The sequence below is a fragment of the Nothoprocta perdicaria genome, unplaced genomic scaffold (genome assembly GCF_003342845.1).
Source record: "Nothoprocta perdicaria isolate Ctin4 unplaced genomic scaffold, notPer1 scaffold_87, whole genome shotgun sequence".
Lineage (NCBI taxonomy): Eukaryota > Metazoa > Chordata > Aves > Tinamiformes > Tinamidae > Nothoprocta > Nothoprocta perdicaria.
Window position 1 is genome coordinate 998,145 of NW_020456165.1, and position 23,010 is coordinate 1,021,154.

The 23,010-nt window shown below is 44.7% G+C and overlaps 1 protein-coding gene across 1 annotated transcript; it reads left to right on the forward strand.

Annotated features, from left to right (window-relative positions):
- Positions 1 to 5,708: 5,708 nt before the first annotated feature.
- Positions 5,709 to 22,012, forward strand: MLH1 (mutL homolog 1). The gene is made up of 19 exons (XM_026052335.1): positions 5,709 to 5,831; positions 7,260 to 7,350; positions 7,494 to 7,592; positions 9,063 to 9,136; positions 10,564 to 10,636; positions 10,830 to 10,921; positions 12,138 to 12,180; positions 12,713 to 12,801; positions 13,682 to 13,794; positions 14,433 to 14,526; positions 15,560 to 15,713; positions 16,446 to 16,783; positions 17,484 to 17,632; positions 18,896 to 19,004; positions 19,346 to 19,409; positions 19,862 to 20,026; positions 20,520 to 20,612; positions 21,021 to 21,134; positions 21,614 to 22,012. The coding sequence occupies exons 1-19, from the start codon at positions 5,716 to 5,718 to the stop codon at positions 21,779 to 21,781; spliced, it is 2,238 nt and encodes a 745-aa protein (XP_025908120.1). The 5' UTR covers positions 5,709 to 5,715; the 3' UTR covers positions 21,782 to 22,012.
- Positions 22,013 to 23,010: the final 998 nt, after the last annotated feature.

A 23,010-nucleotide genomic window follows, 5' to 3' on the forward strand; every position in this document is an offset into this window, starting at 1 on the left:
GGACGGGCGCCTGGCAAAGCGGCCCGCGACCGGCCGCCCCGCTGCGGAGCGCGTTGGTCGGCGGCCTCGCGCCGCCGCGCGGCTTGCCCGTGTAGAAACGCGTCCCGCCCAGGTGCCCGTTTCCTGCGTCTGCACCACAGAAATTATCCTGAGGCGGAGTTCGTGACCGGAGAAAAAGGAATGTTAGCCTTAGCACGGGCGCTTTGTCACGGCACCTCCCCCAAGTCCAATTCATCAAAATAACGGGGCAAAGCCACGTACTAAGGAAAGGGGTCAACAGAACTGCCACGGTTTTCACTCTGGAGTTAGAGGGTAGGGGGTAAACTTTGCATGTTCCTCAGTGCGATCCTGCTTTCTAAATGCTGAATGACATAAGGAAAGAAAAGTCTGTGCTTGGGATTTTACAGTTCTTACTGAAGCAAACTCAAAAGATTCAATATATATACATAAATAGAATGAGCGGCTCTTCAGGACCGACTTATTTGGCATTTGATGCAGCCTGGGAGCTGTGTATCAGCGCTGGGCACGGAAAGAGCAAAGGACAACCCCTACCCGTTGTGATGCAGTCAGCGGGAAGCTGCTTTTTCGCTCAAAGGGCACTCTGACCTCATCACAACAAACACCCTTTGCTGCGTCTGTCACCAGAGACGGGCCGTGTTTTGCCAAATGAGTCACAAGACAGAAAACGAAACTTGTTTTGTTTTTCTCTTCCTTGTGTTAAAAATGGAACCTGGCAGCTCGGAAACCCTTTGCCCCCGAGCACTGCAGCCTGTTTCCCTCTCGTGTGGAGCCAGGTGCTCCCTCAAGCTGACCTGTACACACGTTTGCCCCCTGCAAAGCCCCGGGTTTCCTGATCTTGGGCAGCAATGGGAGGGTGGGCTCGGCAGGGCCGCGCGTGTCTTTGGATGCTCAGGTGGGATGCTCACTCAGGATGCTGGGTGGGATGAGTGCTTCCCTGTGCGGGAGCACTGGCAGGAGATCCTCGTAACACCCATTCCAGAGGGTACAATGGAGGGATGCATCAGCTTGGGACAATTTTAAAGGGAATGCATTTCTTCTGGGTGGTATGGTAAATAAATCCCTGGCACTCGGTGTGTAAATGCTCATGACAGTGGTGCATCCATTGCATGGAAGGGATGTGCCACAGCACCACGTCGAAACGCACCTATAAGAAGTTACATTTTATAGCCACGCTCCTCCTTAAAGGGTGGGAATACCTCACTTTGGGAGTGCAGAACACATCCGGATAGGTGGTGGGGGGCACCCCATAGCTGGTCCTGACGCCACACATGGAAAAGCAGCATTTTCCCAGTGAAACCGCCCTACGCCGGAGGCTCTGCCGTCTGGTGGGCGCAAATGATGCCTCCAACAACTGCTGCCATGAGGGCAAAAGCTTGTAGTGTAGGTGGGGTTTCAGCAAGGCGTCCACGCTGAAGTTTCTGTTAGTGTGAGCGTTTCAGGATGTTGGATTTTAAAAGGCTATCTATCTCCCAGCTGACGTTGTAGCACTGGCAATAAACGTGTTTACGTCTGCGGTCAGGAAACTGTCGCAGCGAAATCAGTCCTTCAGAATAACAGCTTTAAAAGAACTTAATGGAATCTTAAGCAGATAATTAAGGGAAAAAAAGAAAAAAAAAAAAAAGAAAAGAGGATAATGCAACACAAACGCATCCCTATTTTACTGTTTTGCGTCTGAAATTTTGCATTTGCCCAATGCTGAAAAATCCCTTCACATCTCTCCTGTTTCTTCCCTATTATCCTTTCCTGTTTTTCCACTTCCTAAAAACCTAAAGACCACTTAACTTTTCCTTGTCAGCATCATGTAGCTTAGGCTAATGTGCCTCTTGTAAATAACCTGAAAGCCCATTACGGCATTTAATATCCCTCGAGGATATAAAGGTCCTGCAGGTCTGCAACTCTTTCTGACCTGCACACCATCACTGCTGCTTTTTGCCCCAAGACACGGTATTTGTTTCCTCCTGTGCTCCCAGCCCACAGCCATGTCACACTGCTTTTCCTAAGCCACTTTAGTCAGCAGCTTCGTGCAGTTGTGGTACAGTGTGTGCTGGGTTGCGATACACTGCGTGCTGGGTTGCGAATGGAGGCCTGTGACAGCAAGTACCAAATGCATCGCTAACAAAGCAATACGATCCTTAACAACCCGCATGACAAGACTGCCCTAGAGATAGATCGTAGCTAGACTTTACCCTGGCTATAGATAGTGGCGTAGCTACAGCAGCATGATGTTCCTTCATGTCACAGAGATGGTTGTTTTCTTCCCCTGGTGTTTTTTGAGGAATTCCTTCTACTCCTTTTATCCTGGCTGCTCTGCAGTCTGGGATACCCCAGCAAATTCCCATGTGCTGTAAGCCATGTGCTCTTGCTTGCAGCCCCTTGGCAAGAGCAGCTTCATGTCAGGCTGTTGATCTCAGAGACCGGGGAGCCGAGTAAGAGATAGCGGGGACAAAGGAGAGAAAAGGGGTCACAGCAGGAGCTGCCCAAAGGCCAGGGGACCAGTGCGGTCCCCTGCGCGGGGTGACAGCGCGCTCAGGTCTGCTCCCAGGCACGCCTGAGCCCCCAGCCTCACGATAGCGAAACCGGCCTGGTCCTACGTGTTTTTCTAACGCAAACATGCCAAATTTTAAGCAGCAGGTATTTATTTTTACTGCTAGCAATGGGCGCCGGTATCATGGGTGTGGAGGAACCAGCTGCATTTCCAAATTCCCCTCCACCGCTTCCCAAAACCAGCTCGCGGTGGTGACCAATGACCATGGCTGGTAAGGGCATTGCCTGGTGCCCATCGCTCGGGGCTTTCCAGCCAAGCCAGCATGATTCCCACTCTCCCAGGGGTACGGAACAGCTCGCATGGCCATTCCTGTGGAAAACCGAGCTCCCAGCACACGCCCGTCTCTGCCCTGCTCGTGCAGGCTCTTTCCTCCACTTCAAACACCGCTCTCGCAGGCTCGCTGAGCTATTTAACCCTAGTGCCAGCAGGCAACCAGGTCTGAACTGCGGGCTGCAGTGGTTACCACCTAAAAGGCCATAATCTCCGTGGGCCGTGACGCCAATTTTGCAGGGTTCTGCAGAAGGCGGGCGCTGCGCCTTGCGGGTCCTGTGCACACCGGCCACACATCCCGCCCCGGCCCCCACGGATAGCTTTGGACTTTGGCTGCTTTGGACTCGTGTGGCATTTGGAGCAAGGTCTCTGCAGTAGGAAGCAGGGAAAACTCAGCAGGCTTCAGCCCCCTGATGGCTCTTCGCTGATGTAAAAGACTCAACGTTTTTACGGCCACCACTCGGGCCCCTGATACAGCCTCCTGCAAACCCACCTTGTTAAAGCAAAGGGCAGCACAGCAAAAGGGTGAACTGCAATGCCAACTACAAGTCACATTCACGAAACACTCACCACAGTGTAGTCATCGCTGTACAAACCATCCCAAACCCCCACTCATATTTCAGGCAGATAAATCATAGTAATGCTAATGGAGTAGCAAAAAGAATTAGCTTTGCTTTTCCGCCAGATGTGTCCTTCCTCGCACAAACTATTTTGTTCTTCTCTGTGCTTCAGGGCCCTGCCATCCAGCACTTCCTCACCTGGAGGGACTGCACTTGCAGAGCACTATCCCGGGAGACAAATACACAGCACATCCACTGCGGGAGCAGCTCTCAGCGTGAGCTTCCAGGGAACCTGCCTCCCCTCAGAGTTCAGAAATATTCGCTACAACCTAAGGGAAAAAAAATCTTAATCAGGGTGTTGTTTTCTAGCAAAAGCTCCTCTTTCAAAAGGTAAAGGCCAGCGGCTATGTATAAAACCATGTCACACATGCAATCTTGAGCAACCTTTCTAGTTGTAGAACGTGTTTTTACCTGGCACGAACAATGAGGTACCACCTCAGAGTACAACTGCTGCAGCTTAACAGGTTGCAACATAATTTGGCTCAGCTGGAACATGAATCTGAGGCTCTTTTTTTCTGTTTTGCTTTGGGTGAGGTGGTTTATGTTAATCTAAATCATAAAAACATATGACTTCATCTTCCTTAGAGTACCTACATAGGTATGGATATGTAGCCAGCCACTGTAGCACATGCTTTGTAGGTTTATCCCATTTGCTAAAGCTGCATGACATCCATTGAACATACACTGAAACAGGTCACAAGCCTGAATTCTGCAGTGAATGGGTTAAAGAAGGAGCTGTCTGGACATTCCGGATGCCTAACCAAACAAGCTGAAAAGAAACACGGAAGTCCGTGAATCAAGGTTATCTCACTTGTGTTCTTTCTGTTATCTCTTTCTAGCTAACTGGAGGCAGTTTTAAGAAACCATCCTGGAGACAGTTTAAAGAAAATATCATAAACTTCCTTACTGTTTGGGTTTAAAAAATGTAGGAAAGAGGTGAAAAGTACTGTTTTCTCTTAACATTCACAATCACAAAAATTATTTTAGGGCAAAAGAGAAGACATTTCCAGATACTGGACTACTACCTAAGAAAAAAGCTTATTCTTTCAAAGAATTTTATAAATTCTGTTTTATAAGCAGAAACATCAGTATTAACAACATCACCTTTGCTGACAGAGAAAAATCAGCTGTTTCCAACACACAAGAGTGTCCTGTTTCTTGCGATTTCTGCTCCAATACTGCATTCCCGAGGCATTCCTCCAAAGTGACAGGTCTCTGCCTTTTTGCAGCCTTGACTTGTATAACAGCGATTACAGTTTCAGAATCTTCCTATGTAAAGCAAAAGGGGACCCTTGTGTCAACCATGACTTACTTCAGCATGCAATTCTTTCTTAAAACTTGTTAATATTCTAATTGCTTATCCTAATTAAGGTCACATTGAGTGGGGCCACTAAAAACATTATACATAATTTTAAGATGATTAAACTAGAAAATTTAAACTAGAAAAAAAATCAACTTCTATAAACTACAGTCATAGGGTACAAAACATTTTCAGAGCTCAGATCTTCAGAATGGAAGTTTGCATCAGATGAAAGCCAGTATTTACAACAATAAAACCTATTATTTGTGATTCAGAAATATCTTTTAAGTACATGTTTGCTACAAATAGAGAAACGACACTCTCTGAAATCAGTCTTAATTCTAAAGGAGCAGTGAATCCAGTGGAGCAGGAATATTTTGGGACCTTGCTTAGGGGAGGCCTTAAATACCTCTGAATGTTTTCTGGAAGAGTGATACTTCCCCCAGCCCAGCCTCTTGTCAAGCAACGAGTTTTCACGAGGAGACCCGTGTGTCAATGAAGGAGCTGTGACACCACCGCCTTGAGGAGGCCTGAGGAGGCCCTAGGTGCCCTTTGGAGACCTGCTTTGCGGATCCCCACTGAGCACAGCGAAGAAAGCACGCGGCAAACACTGAGCATAAGGCATTTCGAGGCAGCTCGCGTGCACCAGCAACTACAGCAGCCGTTCGCGTGGGCGAACCAGCCACTCCGGACGGCCGCGCCACCAGGATGCCCGTCTCGAGATGGGTTTCCAAACCCGAACACAAACTCGCCCGGCGCGTGGCGGGAACGGCGCCCCGCCCCGCCCCCCGCGCCCGGCTCCGCCAATCACAGCAGCAGCCCCGGCCCCGCCTCTGTTTTTTGCCGCGCGGAGGGAGGTGGCGAATGATGGGCAGTGGCGTGGGCCAATCGGCGCGGGGCGGCCGTTAGGCGCGGGGCGGCCGTTAGGCGCGAGAGGCGTGGGGGTCGCCGCGGGCGCCATGTCGCTGGCGGCTGGCGTGATCCGGCGGCTGGACGAGGCCGTGGTGAACCGCATCGCGGCCGGCGAGGTCATCCAGCGGCCCGCCAACGCCGTCAAGGAGATGCTGGAGAACTGGTGAGGCGCGCGGCGCGGCCTCGGCCCCAGCGCGGCGCGGGGGGTGACCTGGCTGCCGCTGCTCCCGGCATTGAGCGAGTGGAACCGTCTGTGTTCCGCGTCGTCAGGAGAAACAGGGCGGCTAAAGACCCACTTGAAGCGGGGAAGTGTCAAGATGATTGAAAATCAGGCCTTAAATGGAAATGCGAAGCAGACCTTGTGAAATGTTGCAGTTTGAAAGCCCTACTGGTAGTGGTGGGGAGATATCAAATCAGTATCGGATTCACAGTTGGTGTATGGACCGTAGGTCTGATCGCCTTCCTAGGAGGGAATTGAGTTCTCAAATAGCCTGATCAGCTATAAGCTCAATTCTGGCAGTATCGGATTCACAAACAGTCTGTCAACTGTAGGTTCAATCGCCTCCCTCCAAACAAGTAGTCGAGCTTACCAACAGTGTGATTTATTCAAATAAAACATTTAAAAAGCAGGTTTCGGATGTCAGTACAGGAAATTCTCTACTACAGCGTGGGGTTTTTTTGCTAGCTCCGATGTACAAATGTGCAATCATCACTCACCCCAGAAGATGGAGAGGGCTCTCAGTCTTGAGTCTCCTCAGGTGGCATCTCAACCCGAGGGGAGGGAAGGGGGATCAGCCCGCCGACTGACCCAAGAGTTACAATGGATTCTTCCCTCCCAGTTCTTAGTCTTCTCAGGCGATGTTCCAGTCCGAGGGGAGGGAAGGGGGATCAGCTCATCAACTGACCCAAGAGTTACGATGGATTCTTCCCCCCGAGTTCTTCATCCTTAGTTCACCTTTTATACTTTTCTTTACATTCAGGTGGAGCTTGAGTGACTAGAGTCATACTTAATATTGTTATTGATTGGTGAAAAAGTTTCTCACTTTCATTTAAAGGTACAGTCAATTGAAAAGCTAGAGCGCATGCTCACTGAGGAGTGGTCGGACCTCAGAGGCGGGTTACTTTTGGGATGGAGGTGTGTTTTGACATTATAATGAGCGTATAATGAGCAAAGTTCAAGCAAAGTTCATCCCAAAGGAGTGATTTGCCACTTTTCTGGCTCAGCACCAGATTTATTACCGTATATCTCCCATTGGACAGCTACTGTGCAGCTTATCAGCGGCCCAGCACCGGGAGCAACAGAGTTTGGCCGCGGGGTCTTCACTCCGCTGCATCCTCCGTTACTCCCCTTTGCAGCTGCGAGGAGGGCAGATTGTGCTGCCCAGGCAGCCGTGGAGGAGCCGAGTCCGTGCGTAGCTGCCATCCTGGAAGTGGCCGCTGTGCATCACCCCAAGCAAGCTTCTGTAATGCCAAAACTTCTGTTAGGCCCTAGTTTTGCTCTTGGTTCCCATTTTCAAACAATTCTTCCACAGACCTCTGATTAGTCTCTGAAGGCCTTTGTGTGCTCCAAAGCTCTGCTTTCTCCCTGCAGTTTGGATGCTAAATCTACCAGTATCCAGGTGATAGTTAAGGAGGGAGGCCTGAAGCTCATCCAGATCCAAGACAACGGCTGTGGTATCAGAGTAAGTAACCTGGGCTGACAGATAAACACTGAGGTTTGATATTGGCACTTAAACTTTATTTTGGTTTATAAATAAGTGTTTCTTGACTTGAAATGACCTGGAAGCAAAAAGTAACTTGTTACTTGCTTGTTCCTTTCATGCAGAAGGAAGATCTGGACATTGTATGTGAGCGATTTACTACTAGCAAACTGCAAAAGTTTGAAGACTTGGCTAGTATTTCTACATATGGTTTTAGGGGTGAGGTAAGATCTGTGACAAGGCTTTGAAACTGTTTCTTGTTTGAAACTGTTTCTAATATATCTCATCTTCACGGACGGTTGTGTTTGCTGAGACTCTGCCTTGGCATTGGGTAAGGCAGAGAGATGTGTTCAGAGGAAAGGACCGAGGAGATGAGTGAGCCAGCAAGTGTGTTGTTCCGTGGTAGACTGAAATAGGGAGAATCCTTTTTCTCTTCCCTCTTTTAAAAAGCAATTTGAGAGTAATAATATTAATTGATTCTCTGCCAATGCACGTAAACAGAAAGCTTTTAAAAAATAAGATGAAAGGCAGGTGCAGAGCCCTTGTTCTGCACTGTGGTCAGCAGGCCAAGTGGTTCAGTTATGTGCTCGGTTAGAGAAGCCAGTTGCTGTATCTGGGATTGCCAAGATGTATCCTCTGTAATGTGGTGCTTAAAAGTAGCTGACAAGGTCGCCACTATTGCCACTGCTGGAGCCAGCAGCCATCTCCTGGACCACACTGTTGGGAAGTTGCTTTCTTAATGCTTCTCCTCCTGGGGGTTTGTGCAGCGATGGGCCAACTGAAAAGAAAGAGGAAGTAACATATTTCAAAGCTGTGTTTGTGATATTTATAGAATGTGTTTTACCTCTCAGAACTCTGAAGCAAAGCCAGTGATGTGCTGTCTATAGATAAATTGGATTGGTTTTGTAACTGCATTTACATGGAAAAGCTTTAAATTACAATGATTTGAAATTATTCTGGCACCAGAAAATGTTTGTAACAAATCAGCACCATGTGTCTTTGGTGCTGATTTGTTCTGGGAGCACCCTGGGAAGTTAAACTTGCTCCTCTGGCTAACGTGGCCCGCTGCGCTCAGGCAGCGTGAGTTCCAATGCATTGCAGAGGTGTCCCGGGAACGGCTGGACATGCCGCGATGTTTGGCATACCCAGGTGTATCCCTCTCTGCCTGCCTGTTCCGGAGACCAGGCTCTGCCGGAGCTCCCGCCCACACTCTGCCTGCTGAGCTCTGCTCACGGGGCTTTGCGGATCTGTGCCCTGGCTTTGCTGAGACCGGTGTAACCAGGCTTCGTAACATAGCACAGAGTCAGAGGAAGAGCTTGGGTCGGCCTTGGGAAGAAGCCAGCAGAGCCCCGCAGAACCAGCTGCCTTTCCTGAACACAACAGCAAGGGCAGAGCACCGCTGTAATATCTCTGCAAACCCTCCTCTAGGCACATTTACACTGCCAGCCGCTGGTATTGGCAGACAGAATGAAGTGTTGGAAAAGCCAAAAGAAGGTCCGGGATAACCAATAAGTATTGGAGGCGCTGAGATCCATTTAAGCTTTACCAACCTGTAGTTTTCTTTAAAAGGATTTTTATTAGTTCTTTGCAAGTGGTATATCAAAGTGTAGGATTGCTGTTTAAGGTGTGGACACTCACACAGAAGTTAATGATTTTTTGAGCGGCACTCATGAAGATTCTTTATTTTTCCCTAGGCATTGGCCAGCATAAGTCACGTTGCCCACGTTACAGTAACGACCAAGACAGCTGATGCAAAGTGTGCATTCAGGTATGCTGCTTGCTGGTCATGTAGCATTATGCAAACAGGAGTATTTCTCTTTTCCGTGGTCTCAGTAACATGGGTCTACATGAGACATGTGATAGAGAAGAGGGCAGCCTCTTCAGAGCCAGGGTGGAAACAGAGATATATCCTCTGGATATCCAGAATGGATTCTGAGCATTCAGCATGGATCCACGAAGGGGAAATCACCAAGGGGTTAAGTGGGATGGGATGACTGGCTGGGCAGATGCGGGGAGCAAGGAGGGTGTTGGCAGCCTCGGCTGCAGCAGGACTTTTGGCACTGTCTCCTTGTAGCCTGCACAGCGAGTGCGGGATAGATGAGTGGGCAGGGAGATGGTTTGAAAACTGGCTGGATGGCAGAGCTCGAGAGTTGAGCTCAGTGGTGCAGGGTGAGGAGAAGAGACAGCCAAGAGGGGTCTCATCAGTGTGGACAAATGCCTCAGGAGAGGGGCTCGAGAGGAAGGGTCAGGCTCTCGTCAGTGGTGCCCAGCAATAGGACAAGAGGCAGTGGCCACAAACTGAAGCTCAGGAAGCTCTGTCTGCATTTGAGGAAACGATTGTGGGGGAAGAAAAGGGAGAAAAAGATACTCTGAGTGATCCCTTAGGCCTTTTATTCCAGACTATAACAGTAAGTTTTACCTAGAGCAATATATTTTAAGAGTGGGAGGAAAAGAAAAGTCTAAAAGGAATTCTGCCTCAGCAAGCAGAATACGGTAAACTTTTTTTCCCCCAGAAATCCAGCAAAAGACAATTGATGCATGTGCACAGCCAGTGTGTCTTGGGTCCTGGACATGGATATTACATCTTAGTTTAGTTTTGTATGCTAGGTGCCTAATCCTATTTAAGAATTTATTCTTGAACATTCTCCTGAAAATAAACCTCTCAAGCAAAAATCTCTGCCTGAACGTCTCAACTGTCTTTAAGAAAAAGGTAGAGAAAATGTGAGCTTTGCATCTAGAGTTGCAACAGGTTGTGTGACTGTGATCTTTCTTGCATTAAGCATGTAATGCTTAAAAAAAAATATACTCTTTAAAATTATGTACACATATAACATGCTAAAAGAATTATGCGGATCAAAAATCTTCTCAGTATGTTACAGACTGAAAGGAGATGGCTTTTATATGTTCAGACAAGAATTTCTCATTGGTACAATGGAGGGTTAAGATTAATGAAAAAAATATTTTCATGTCTGGACAGGTCTAGCTGTTAATGAAGAAATACTGGGTTCTGGTAGTCAGTGAGGCCAGCTCCCATCAAGCAGAAGCAGGAGAGTAGCAGCTAGTTGTCAGCAGCCCAAGGTTTTGCTGGGAGGAGTGTGACTGATGAACTCCTGCTGCTGCTGGGTTTCTTACTTTTTTTTTCCCCTCTTTTTTACTCTGGATGGATCTAACCCCTTATTTTTATTTCCTAATTAGAGCTACTTACAGTGATGGAAAAATTAAAGCCCCTCCAAAACCTTGTGCTGGAAACCAAGGGACTCAGATCACGGTACTTTTGTGTTTCTGCTCTCCTGTATCCCCCTCCTGCTCCCTGGCTGTCACGCTTGTTGTGAGTGTTACATTGCCAGGTAGGTGACAGTCTCCCCATAGAGGATGGATGTCTCATCAGTAAAAATGCCCTCAGAACAAATTTGTCTCCCCTTATTAAGGAGGTGGGGTTATTGTGACCTTTTTCTCTGCAGGTTGAAGATCTTTTTTATAACGTGAATACAAGGAGGAAAGCTTTAAAAAATCCAAGTGAAGAGTATGCAAAAATACTTGAAGTTGTTAGCAGGTAAACTGAAACTAGAGGCTCCATTTTTTTCCTAGTGCTAAGAAGGGCACTGGGGGCTGGGGAGGGATGGGCAGGCGGCTTCTTTGGTTGTTTTTAAAGTGTTTGTCAGTGTGTGTGGTGTCAGATAACAATCCAGTAGGATAAAGAAAATCTAGAAGAGAAACAGTGTAGTTGGTTTCTTGCTATTATTAGCCAGAATTGCAGCAAACCAAAGTTCTGTGGTGAACTCAACGGAGCGAACTCTCAATGAACTTGGTCTGAAAAGGATCCAAAAGCAGTGCAGAAGTATTGAGATTGAGGTGAATAAGCTAAATGGCAGTTCCAGCTCTCCCCCACATCAGGCCAGCTGCAGGACGTCATGTTCCCTTGCTTGCTCGCTGCTTCAGGCATCTCTGGCATGTGAAGAGCCTTAAGCAGGATCTATGCAACTGAACCAAAAACCACTTTACACTTTCAGTAAACAAAGAGTTAATGAAGAGTAAGAAGCCACTATGGTACAGTATGGAAGGCAATACTTACTGCCCCTGTAAGCTCCTAAGCTCAGGCTTTGCTGAGCAGGCAGGCACAGTCAGGAGGTGGAGGGTTGGCTTCCCTGCGCCGTGGCTGGCTGATCTGCAGTCTTGCTGACCATCTATCTACCAGCTCCCTATCTTATCTACTTTCCTTTTTCTATATATATATTTTTTTAATGTTGACTTTCTTCTGAATTCCGGGCTACTAACTGCCCCACTGCAACAGTCTGCCCTCTTTTCTTATCTCGCCTGCTGCTTTGTCTGCCTTCTCACAACCCAGCAATTTTTCTGCAGGCCAGGGCCAAGGTTGAGCAGCTGAGCTCTGTCAAGCAGGGCCTTGGATTGCAGGGAGGGTGGGAGTGAGCCAGCCTCTTTTCAGATCCTTCTCCGTAGAAGTTGAGAGTTGAATCTGTTTTACTGAAGAGATTTTACTGTTCTAATTAAGCCTATGAAATAAAATTGCATTAGTGAGATGTCTATGGATTGGATGAGTTGTTCGGTTGATTTGTTTCTTCCGAGTAATAACCTAAATTAATCTCTTAAGTTTATATAATTTCAGCTTAGTTATAAATAGACCATTTCACATTTTTTGAAAGCTATTAATCTACAAAAGCTCAATTCAGATAAATTGTATCACAGTAGTTGAAATGGCTCATGTTACTGGTTGCACTTTCATAACCTCCCCTCTTTTGCCTCTGTCTCAGGTATGCCATCCACAACTCAGGCATCAGCTTTTCAGTTAAAAAGGTACGTAGAGGGTTCTTAACGTCCTCATGTTTTTATGAAGGTGACAGCACCATTCTGTGTTGGACTGCATCTTTTGCAATGGGGCTGTTCTATAGAGCCTTCCCACGTGCTGGAATGTTGAGGTGTACAAAACACCTTAATTAAAAGTGAACAAGATAAAAGGAGCTTGGAGTTTTCTCTGGTGCCAGTGTTTTATTTTATTTTAGTTTTAAGAGCTGTTTCAAGCTTTTCTGAAAGTCTGGTTCCAATAAATGTATTAAGAAAGAGTCTGTAGCACTGCTGATACTTATTTACTGAAGTGTTTATGTTCCCCACTTGCAAAGATGGCTTATTAGCCCATGGACCCTACACCTGATGTGGTCTATCAGTTTCTGTATTTCCATGCTGTTTGCCATCTATTTTTTTCCTAACACAAACAGGTAAATAATAAGACAGATTAGAAAAAAATGTTTTTGTCAGAAATGCCTATTGTGTTTAATGTATTTCTGAGATTTTCTGCCAGAACTGTGTTACTCATTTCTGCTCTCTTTAGCAAGGTGATACTGTGTCAGATGTTAGAACCTTATCAAATGCCTCAACGGTGGATAATATCAGGTCCGTCTTTGGAAATGCTGTTAGCAGGTACGTTGACGATCATTTTTCATTTGACATGATGTGTTCTGATAACCTTCCTATCCCTTCTTTAATAAAAGTACAGACTGTGCTAACTATACATATATTGGCTTTAAAATGAATTAGAGGGAAAAGGAAATGTTGCAATAACAGAGAGGTCTCTTTTGCTTTGCAGAATATAGAAGGCTATTTTTTTTCTTTAATCAAAGGAAAGGGGCGAGTTGTGATGGTGACTGAATTTGAAATAAGTAGCCCCTGAGCCTTTTAATGTTAATTTTCAAAGCTGGCAGAATGCCTTGCTAGCTGATTGTACTCGCAGATTGCAAAGTCTGGTCCCATTTCCCTAGCTAGTGCATCACAAATGCAGTCTGTGAAGATGGTTTTGCTAGGATCTGTACCCATAGGAAGAAAAAAAAGTTTTGCTTTGAATTCTTAATAGCCCACGTATATATGTTGAACTGTTAAAAGTTCAGAAAAAAAGGTGACCTTTCCTGGGCCGCTGGCAATTTTAAAGGGTCCTTGTTTGCCATTGTCAGTGACTTAAACTGACAGTTCTAATGCAATGAATACTGTGATGTCATCAGCTATTTTAAAGATATTCTGGGTGGCTTTAGAGAATCTAATCCTGCTGTATTACTGGCTTACAGAGGGAGAAACAGGCAATTGGTGTTTTATTTTTCTTAAGTGCCTAAGTAATTTTTGGATTGACAAAGAATGTATCACAGAATCTCAGAATGGTTCAAGTTGGAAGGGACGTCTAGAGATCATGTCGTATAAGCTCTAGAACAGTTCTAGTGCCTAGTAGTGCATTGCTAGTAGTGAGCAGTAGCATGGCTGAAATATGTATCAACAAAGGAATTCTTTTTTATTTATTTCTGTAAAACTATAGAGAACTGATAGAAGTGGGCTGTGAAGATGCGAGCTTGGCCTTTAAGATGAAAGGTTACATAACGAATGCAAACTACTCTGTGAAGAAATGTATATTTTTACTCTTCATAAACCGTAAGTTAAAAATGCATCTTGTAGAGTTGTATGTTGTTTGCATAATAATCAAAAAAATAATATTTTCTCTCAAGAACTACAAAAATATTCTAAGCATGAACTTCCCTGAAAACCACTAAGGGGTAGATATTACAGTTCATTGTAGATCAGATTTCTTTTATTCCTACTTGCGATGTGGGTCATATTTCATATTCTAAAATACTGATACGGGGCCTAAAGAAACTCAGACTTAAGAATGTCAAGTTTATGGCTGCAACCACCAATACTGGTGGTATCTGCAAGAAGCCATGTCTGTACCAAATCATGGAAAGGTAGTTTCGTTATTCCAATTTGAAAAATCACAGAATCACAGAATATTCAAGGTTGGAAGGGACCTCTAGAGATCATCTAGTCCAACTTTCCTGCTCAAGCAGGCACACCTAGAGCATGTGGCACAGGGTGGCACATAATACTTTGCAAGAAATAAGCTTCTAAATGTAAAAAGAAAAAATAAGCACACTAAAATGACATTGCCTATCCCTTAATTTATATTGATATCTGCAGGGGAGTAAAAAGGGGGTGCACGAGGTGCTGAATGGTTGGGCCTCGTGCGCTCAGGGTATCCACTGGTGCATGCAGCATTTTGCTTTTTATTCTAGATCGACTGGTAGAGTCAACCGCTCTGCGGAAAGCCATAGAAACCGTCTATGCTGCTTATTTGCCCAAAAGTACACACCCGTTCCTGTACTTAAGGTAACATAGCAGAAAGAAGGGACCTTTTAATAGTCTTACAGGGTGTAGCAGGAGCGGGTAGGTTTAAAAAGCCATTGGTATCCCTGGTGGGAGCGTTAGGCATCGCATTGAGGTTGTTTATTGCTGAATAGGAGAAAATTCACAGTGTATTTTCAATATTAGAAAGATCATTACGTTAAAAATATTTAAAAGGAAGGCCTGATTTTCCGAAATAGTAACCACTTAGTAATTGCAACTTTGATAATTTGTAATTTCAACCTTTGCTATTATGAGATAGGAAGATTAGTTGCCCTGGGGATAAAGCAGAGCATTTCAGGCCAGGCAGGGCTTTTATTCCAAGCTCCATCAGTGTTTCTCTTTGCTAGGATTTCTGTTGTGTTCTAGAGGAGCAAAACATCATCTCTGTTTGAATTATTACTTGTTCTAAGTATGCTAGGGTAACGAAAAGAGGTGAATTGCTATCATCCTGATAACAGAAAGTAAATATTAAAAAAAAAAAACAGAATAGCTAAATTTGAACATAACTAACTGTCACTGGACAACATGAAATAGAAGAACTGTAATTATTGCAGAATTGCTAAGCAATTACATTTTGCCATTCGTGTATGGAAAAGCTTAGTCTTGTTCTTTTGAACAATAAAGTGCTCGCACTGTAATAATAGATAAAGTGAATGTACTGTAGCATTCAGCTCTGTTCTTGCTTGGCAATACTGCTAAAAGACGGGCCCTCAGAGCTCCTTAACTCGGGGCACACTGGAAGTAAGTTCCTTCTAACACCTGTTTTTGTAATAATACAGCAAGGAGTTTGGTTTAAGCTCCCCTGTGTTAACTGATTTTGAAGAGTTTCCAATCCAGTTCTTCATGTGCACGCACAAACCTGGCAAGGAAATCGCACTGCAGATTTCAGGACCTTTCTGGCTTAAATGCATGGAGCCGTGGCCCCAGCTTTGATGAATCTTGCGCTGACCTGATGAGTGCCCTCTCTGCTCTCTGTGGGAAATTTTGAGTGAGCTTCTTTTATAATGTTTTGCAGCCTAGAAATAGCCCCTCAGAATGTAGATGTGAACGTGCATCCTACGAAGCACGAAGTCCATTTCCTTCACGAGGACAGCATTCTGGAGCGCGTGCAGCAGCACATTGAGAGCAAGTTACTGGGCTCTAATTCTTCCAGGATGTACTTCACCCAGGTGAGAAAACACACTGCCACTGGCCAGTGTATTAGCAGCGGCCAGCTCTACCCTGTTCAATAGAGCTGTCTAGGCAGTGACTGGTCACTATCAGTGTTGTGCTGGTAGCTTCAAGTCTCTGCTCTATATTCCACTTGCTGCAATATACCAATGGCAATTTACCAATGGCAATATACCATTGCCAGTGGCAATGAGGCAGTAAGCTTATTGGAAGAAAAAGTGAATGAAACTTTAAAAAAATATTTCATGTACCTATCTGCCAACTATCTGTTCAGTTTTTTTGGTTTTAGAAGTGTGCTGTGCTTTGCATTTGGTTTGTTTTTATTCTGTCCTGATTCCCCGTGGAAGACCTGTTACTCCTTTTTTTGCTATATATTTGACGACACGTCGGATTTAATCTAAGTGTCTAAGTGGAGAAAAATAAGGAAAAAAATCCATAACCTCTATGTATAATGTAAGACTTGTAACCACAGTGTTTTAAAAACAAATTTCCTTGTGCTTATTGACACTAAAGATTTTGCCTTTGCAAGGCAGTGGTCACAGAGACTTCCTTACCTGCCAAGATGCTGCCACCTGCACTGTGCCAATAGCGAGCACAGAGCTGGGTGCCTGTGTGAGGGCTGACACGGTGTCTCCACGGTGTGAGGTTTGGGGCAGCGAGAAGCGGTAGGAAGCTGGCAGGGCTTTGGATTGTGCTCAGTCTCTGCTCTTCTCTTCCGTATCTGCGCGAAGACGTTGCTTCCAGGGGCCGACTGCTCTTCCAGTGAGGTTGTCAAATCGGCAGCCACCGCTGCGGCGGCTCCCAAAGGAGCGGCCGACAAAGTGTACGCGCAGCACATGGTCCGCACGGACTCCCGAGAGCAGAAGCTGGACGCCTTCCTGCAGCCGGCCAGCACGGCCCTGGGCGCGGGCCCCGCGGAGGCGAGAGCCGAGGCGGCAGCGGCGCTCCCGGAGGCGCCGTGCGACGTGGAGATGGAAGATGCCGGCGCTGCAGCGGATCAGAGGAGCGCGGCGCCGGCTGCGGGCCGGAGCGAGAGCGTGGCCGGGGCTGCCGAGGCAGCGCCACCCCGGTAAGTCTCTCCCTGCTGAAGGGGAAGGGTTACCTATGCTTTTCCTGGCAGTGCCACCCAACAACTGGAGTTTCACTTGTGAACCATGCGCTATGGAACTTGTGGCAAGTTCTGTAGCTGGAACGGGAGACTCCGTGCAGTTTGGAAGGCCAGAAACTATGTAGCGATGTTAACTTTAGCTTAGAGGAGTCATAGTACGCTGTACGTGTCCAGAGGTTCCCCTTTTTGGACGGAATGGAAAATATATCAATGAATTTTTCAGACAATACCCTTATAAAGATATAAATATTGTAACCTTTTAGCTTTGAAGTGAAATGTTATGAGAGGCTAAAGTGATTTGAGAGAACCTGGTTGGATTTCTTTTCTTTCCTAGTACTGCAGGGAAAAAAAGTCCCTTAGAAATAACAGAATTTTGTGATGTGCCCTTTGGAGCCTGATTGGCTTGATGCCTAAGCAATAGGCACATCAGATGTAATCAATGTTTAAAAAAAAAAAAATCTTAAATTCCCCTATGAACTATTAGATATTGACAAATTGTGCCTAGGAAGTACACCAGAACAGCTTTCCCCTTGGAGAAGCTTGGGGAAACCTTTTGCATTTCCATCATTACTGCCATCATTGCCTGTGAATTGACCATTGCCCTGTGCTGAGCGTGCGATAACAGAACAGGAGCTGCTTCCTTTTTGTGTCCCTATGGCAGAAAGAGACCACGGGAAGACCCTGACGTGGAAATGGAGAGAGACGATAGCAGAAAGGACATGACTGCTGCCTGCACCCCCCGAAGGAGAATTATTAACTTGACCAGTGTATTGACTCTCCAGGAGGAAATTAGTAACCAGGCACATGCAGGTAAGCAATTACCTTGCTCCCCAGCATTACTGATACACTGTGCCAAGCAAATAGGCTTGTTTGGACTGCTGAGAAAGGAGGAAACAAAATAAGAAAGTGGCCACACTAGTCCATGCTGCGAGTGAGCTTTGAACAGAAATGTTTGTTAAACATCAAAGGCCAAACTCTGACCAGGCAGCTACTAAGTGGTATGAGCTACAGTGGCCTGGTTTTGAGCTTCAGGGTGCTGTGTTTGTAAACAAGATGTTTTATAGACTTCCTTTTCTTTTCCTTCAATTTATTTTGATTTTATGGTAGGGGAACCTCCATAGTTAAAATGACTCTCTAATAAGTAACCTAAACCAAAATCAAACACTGAAACTATTGATCTTTAGAAAGCATGACATGTGCTCCTGGTAATATCTCTCAGTAGGCTGGTAATTCTGTAATTCTGTATTTGCATTCCTCATGTGACTAGTGCTGTTTAAACACTGAAATCACAGCTGTACCTGTGCTATAAGGGCTGAAAAAAAAATGTAGAATTTGTGCAGCTGGCTTTATCTTGTCTTTATGTATGAGAAATACATAAGAGTGACTTCTATAAGAAAGAAATGCACTTTAGCTATATTGTATTGCTTTGGAAAAGGCGACACTGAAACTTGGTCAGCTCAATGTTTTGTCCGTGCTGTCATAAGAAAGCCTGTAAATAGTTATGTCTTTGGAGGAGAGGTTAAAACAGGCTGCAACTGTGGAATCTCATTTCTCAAATCTTTTTTTTTAATGAAGTAGAAGACTAGAAATTTATTTTGGGAAAGCAAAAAAAAAAAAAAAAAAGTTTGGACCTTATCTGCCACATCTGCAAAATTTAATCTTATATTTTGTTGTTCTACAGCTACAACCTTGCTTTAAATATGTCTTTACTCTCTTACTACTCTCACCAGAAACTGCTCTAGAAAGTCATGCTCTTCAAGTCCAATAGAGAATTTTTAAAATAATTTTTCCTTTGTAGTTTAACTACTGTATAATCCTTCTCATTTATGCTTTATTATATACAACTATATGTATATACACACAAATGATTAAGACTTCAAAACATATATTGGTAGCGGGTAATACAGGTCTATATAGTAGTGCCTGAATGGAAGTTTGGCATCTTCACCTTGAAAGGACACATTACAAACCCAGGCGACCAAATCTGTGTGGCCAGGGCTGGTGGTATTAAGAATAATATATATATATGTGTGTGTGTGTGTGTGTGTGTGTGTGTGTTTTTTATTGTTACAGGTCTTCAGGAGATGCTACACGATCACTCCTTTGTTGGCTGTGTCAGTCCTCAATGGGCTCTGGCACAGTACCAGACAAAACTCTACCTTCTCAATACAACAAAACTCAGGTAAAGAAGCTGTTTGACTTGTCACAGTTGAAATAGCTGCTCGTGACCAAGCTAATTAGGAGGCAGAAAGAAATGACAGAAGAACAACTATCACTTTCTTGTCACCTGTGCAAAACTCATGAGGCTAGGAATTAAGTGATCAGCTCAGAAAAGTATAGTTGTAGCTACAACTTCAGGGTGAGCATGTAAATCGTAAACTGTTTAGTTAAAATAATCTGAAGATTTTAATCTGAAGAGACATTTCTGATGTTCCCAAAATGACCTTTACTTTTCCCTCTTCACATACATATCTTGCAGTGGTCATTCCCATGTAACTAACTCACTCTTGTACTTCGATTTAGCCAAGAACTCTTCTACCAGATACTTATTTATGACTTTGCAAACTTTGGCATCTTACGGCTATCTGTGAGTATCAAGCCTGTTTTTTTTCTCAGAATAATTTATAGGTTTTTTGTTTTGTGTTTTTTTAGTCAAATGGAACCTCGATAACGGAGCAAATGCTGTTAGTAATGTTGCAGCTACAGCTGGGAGCTGTGATACTGGCCCCTTGTTAATCTCCCTTTTGGCTATTAACTGAGTTTTGTTATCTTGTTACTGTACTGGGACAAATAATACATAACCTATCTTTATCAGAAATAGTTACAAGATAAGGGGAGTAGCACTTTACAGTCTATCAAGCACTTCATAGAATTGTGGATGCTGCAGAATCCTATCAGTAAGAAATGAGTATTTTTGTTTTCAGAACTGCTCCCTTGTGGGCCAGAGACAATTAGATTATAGTTGAAGGAACAAACAAATTTTTAAAGAGCAGGAGGAGGTTTGTGCTTCTTACCCAGTTTTGTCTCCTCTGCTTTTAGGAGCCAGCTCCCTTGTTTGAGCTTGCCCTGCTTGCTTTAGAAGACCCTGAAAGTGGCTGGACAGAAGAAGATGGCCCCAAGGAAGGGCTCGCCGAGTACATCGTTGAATTTCTGAAGAAGAAGACGGAAATGCTGAAAGATTATTTCTCTCTCGAAATTGATGAGGTGACTAAACTATGTTAGATGCTGATAATAGGTAACTGCAAGAGTTTGCTTGCTTCAGAAATAATGCTGGGCAGCTGAAGGACCATCAGTAAGAACGTCATGCACCCCTTATCATATGTAGAGCAGAACACCCTCAGCAAGCGTGCTGTTGCCCTAAATCTCATGTGACTGGGGTGTTTTTCCAGGAAGAGGGAATGGTGTTAGTGTCTTGAGCTGGAGAGGAACCCTGAATTCAGATCTCCGACCTGGCTGGTCTAAATCCAGGCCTTCTCATATTATAAACAACAAACCCAAGAGAAACCTTCCCAAACTTCTTCCCATGATGCCTGCCCAGAATCAGACTGTACAAACATGTAATTTCAGATGCTGTTAAGGAGCACTAAGTTTCGATAAAAGGACAAGTATCTGGTATATAATAGACCAGTTTTGATGCATCTGCTGTAAGGGCAGAGAGCACTTTTTCTCTTTACGGAAGCAGCAGTGTGTGTTACAGGAGGGGAACCTTACGGGATTGCCGCTGCTGCTCGACAACTACGTCCCCCCGCTCGAAGGGCTCCCCATGTTTATCCTGCGCTTGGCCACAGAGGTAGGTTTCCTAAAGAAAAGGGAGGGTGTTTGTTCACAAATGCCCCTTTCATTTAGGAAAGAAGTGATTCACGTTATCTTCCAAGTTGCACATGGAAGGCTGAAGTTATACTTAAGTTATACATACTTCTGTATATAGTAACTTAGTATGTTAGTATAACATACTCCTGTTAACATACTTACGCCTTTGCTGTGGTTACTTACTGGTTAGACTTTTGACCATAACATCCTGAGTGCTAACCTAATGAGAACAGATACTCACTTTTACTTGAAAGCCTTCATTTCTGCCCATCTTATTTCTGTTCCATTACCTGCATCAAAATGATCCCACCACTTACAGTTTTTTCATATTAAAAATTATCTCTTAACCGCTGCACATATTTTGAGTAGTTTTTCTTATTTGTAACAGGTAAACTGGGATGAAGAAAAGGAGTGTTTTGAAAGCTTAAGTAAAGAATTATCCATGTTCTACTCCATTAGGAAGCAGTACATAGTAGATGACACCAACCTGACCAGCTCTCAGGTAAGAGAACATGTAACTAGTTATATGAACATATAACTTGAGCTGTGGACCTCCAGTTCTGATTGTACTTTCAAAGGAAGGGAATCAAGCAGAAAGGCAGCAGGAATCTGAAAGGATATGTTAGGCTTAGGTGATCTGAAGAATTGTAGTATCATGTGTTGTAGCATGTTCACTACTTCACTACTCACTAGCTTTGAGGCTTCTTAGAGGCCAGGGTTTCTAACCTGCTGAGCTCGGATAAGCCTCTGTGGAGTTAAGATACAAGTACACTTGAAGATACAGTCTGGGCAGGGCATCTTGCTAACAGTCTAACCACTCAGTCAAATCAGCCAGTTCCACCTGTGATACCACTAAAAAGAGGAGTCAGAACTTAGGAATCTGGTGTTACTTGTACACTTGATGTAGGTTCTCTATTACTGAGGTCCGAGAGCTGCTCACGTTTAGCGAGAGTTTTGCCTTTTTCCTGCCCTGTATTTCAGGCTGAGGATTCTGACTCGGGCTCGACGGGCTGGAAGTGGGCGGTGGAACACGTCGTTTTCAAGGCCTCCAGGACTCATCTGCTGCCTCCTAAGCACCTTGCAGAAGATGGCAACATCCTGCAGCTTGCTAACCTGCCCGACCTGTATAAAGTTTTTGAGAGATGTTGAACAAAGTGCTAGAGAGACTTGTGCCTCTGAAAAAGCATTCATTTTGTATTCTATTTATTTAGCAAAGGACAAAACTGGAATCTCAACTGTCAAAAAAGGATTTAATATCAGACTAACTTGATTGCAAGCAATTTTTTTTTGCATCTACTGAGGAATAAAAAAATTATTTTAGCTATGTCAAAGCCCAGCTGAAATGAAGCTAGAGCTTTAACTTGGGCCCTGACCTTTCCTGGGGTCATACAAGAATCCTGGAATATCACAATTATTCTCACAAGGAGGATCCTGAAGAGAAACCATCCTTCAGGAGCATGGTCCAGCCCAAGCGGGCTGGTTAACGGAAGCAAACATGCTTCACCCTCTATGTGAGTGAGGCAGCAGCAGAAGCTGTGTATTCATGAGTATCCCCTATCCTCAGAATACACAACTTAAGAACTCAAGCCCCCAAATGGATATTCCAAGCCATTCCAATGGTTTAGAATAAGCCCCCAAAGTGACTATACAGCACTTAACAAAAAATGATCTATGTTACCACTAATCTATGAGCCAGTCCTTTTAAGACACTGAAAAATGAGTCTCCCCCTGGAAAGCAACTTTCCTGTAAGTCTAAGAGGCATCTAGCACAGAAACCAAACATGAAAGTACTTAAATTTTGTGAAAAAGGAAAGTAGCTGGGATAGAAGCAGAAGCACTAAGGCCATTGCTCGCAAACAGCCTGAAACCTGTGTTGCCTTGGGAACTCCTGGAGAGAGATTTGCTACAGAAAAACATCTGGTTTCAGTCTAAAGGATTAATTCCTCTCAAATCAAGTGCTGGGCTCTTTCTGGCCTGAAACAAAGTCTTACACTGCATAGCCCAACTTCAGCTGATTCAGAAGGGTAATTCAACAAGTCTGTCACCTGCTACATGCCACCTGGAAAAGAAGGCAAGTTCATAATAGCACTTCATGTCCACCAAGCGTGGGCTACAGCCAAAATCACTATTGTAAAGAGATGGAAAAGATACTTAAGAATGTAAAGATGGGCATTCAGTGTTACAACTTTGTTCTATCCTGTTGGTAACTCAGGAGTTTAAAAGAAAACAAACGCCTTTTCTGGTCAGTAAAGTGTCCATTTAATAACCTCCTTAGCCACATATCCCACCCCCTGCCTCCCACCTAACATTTCAGTTCACACTTAAGCAGCAGACGATGCACAACTTGATAGTGTGTAACACAAGGATTTAAATCTGTA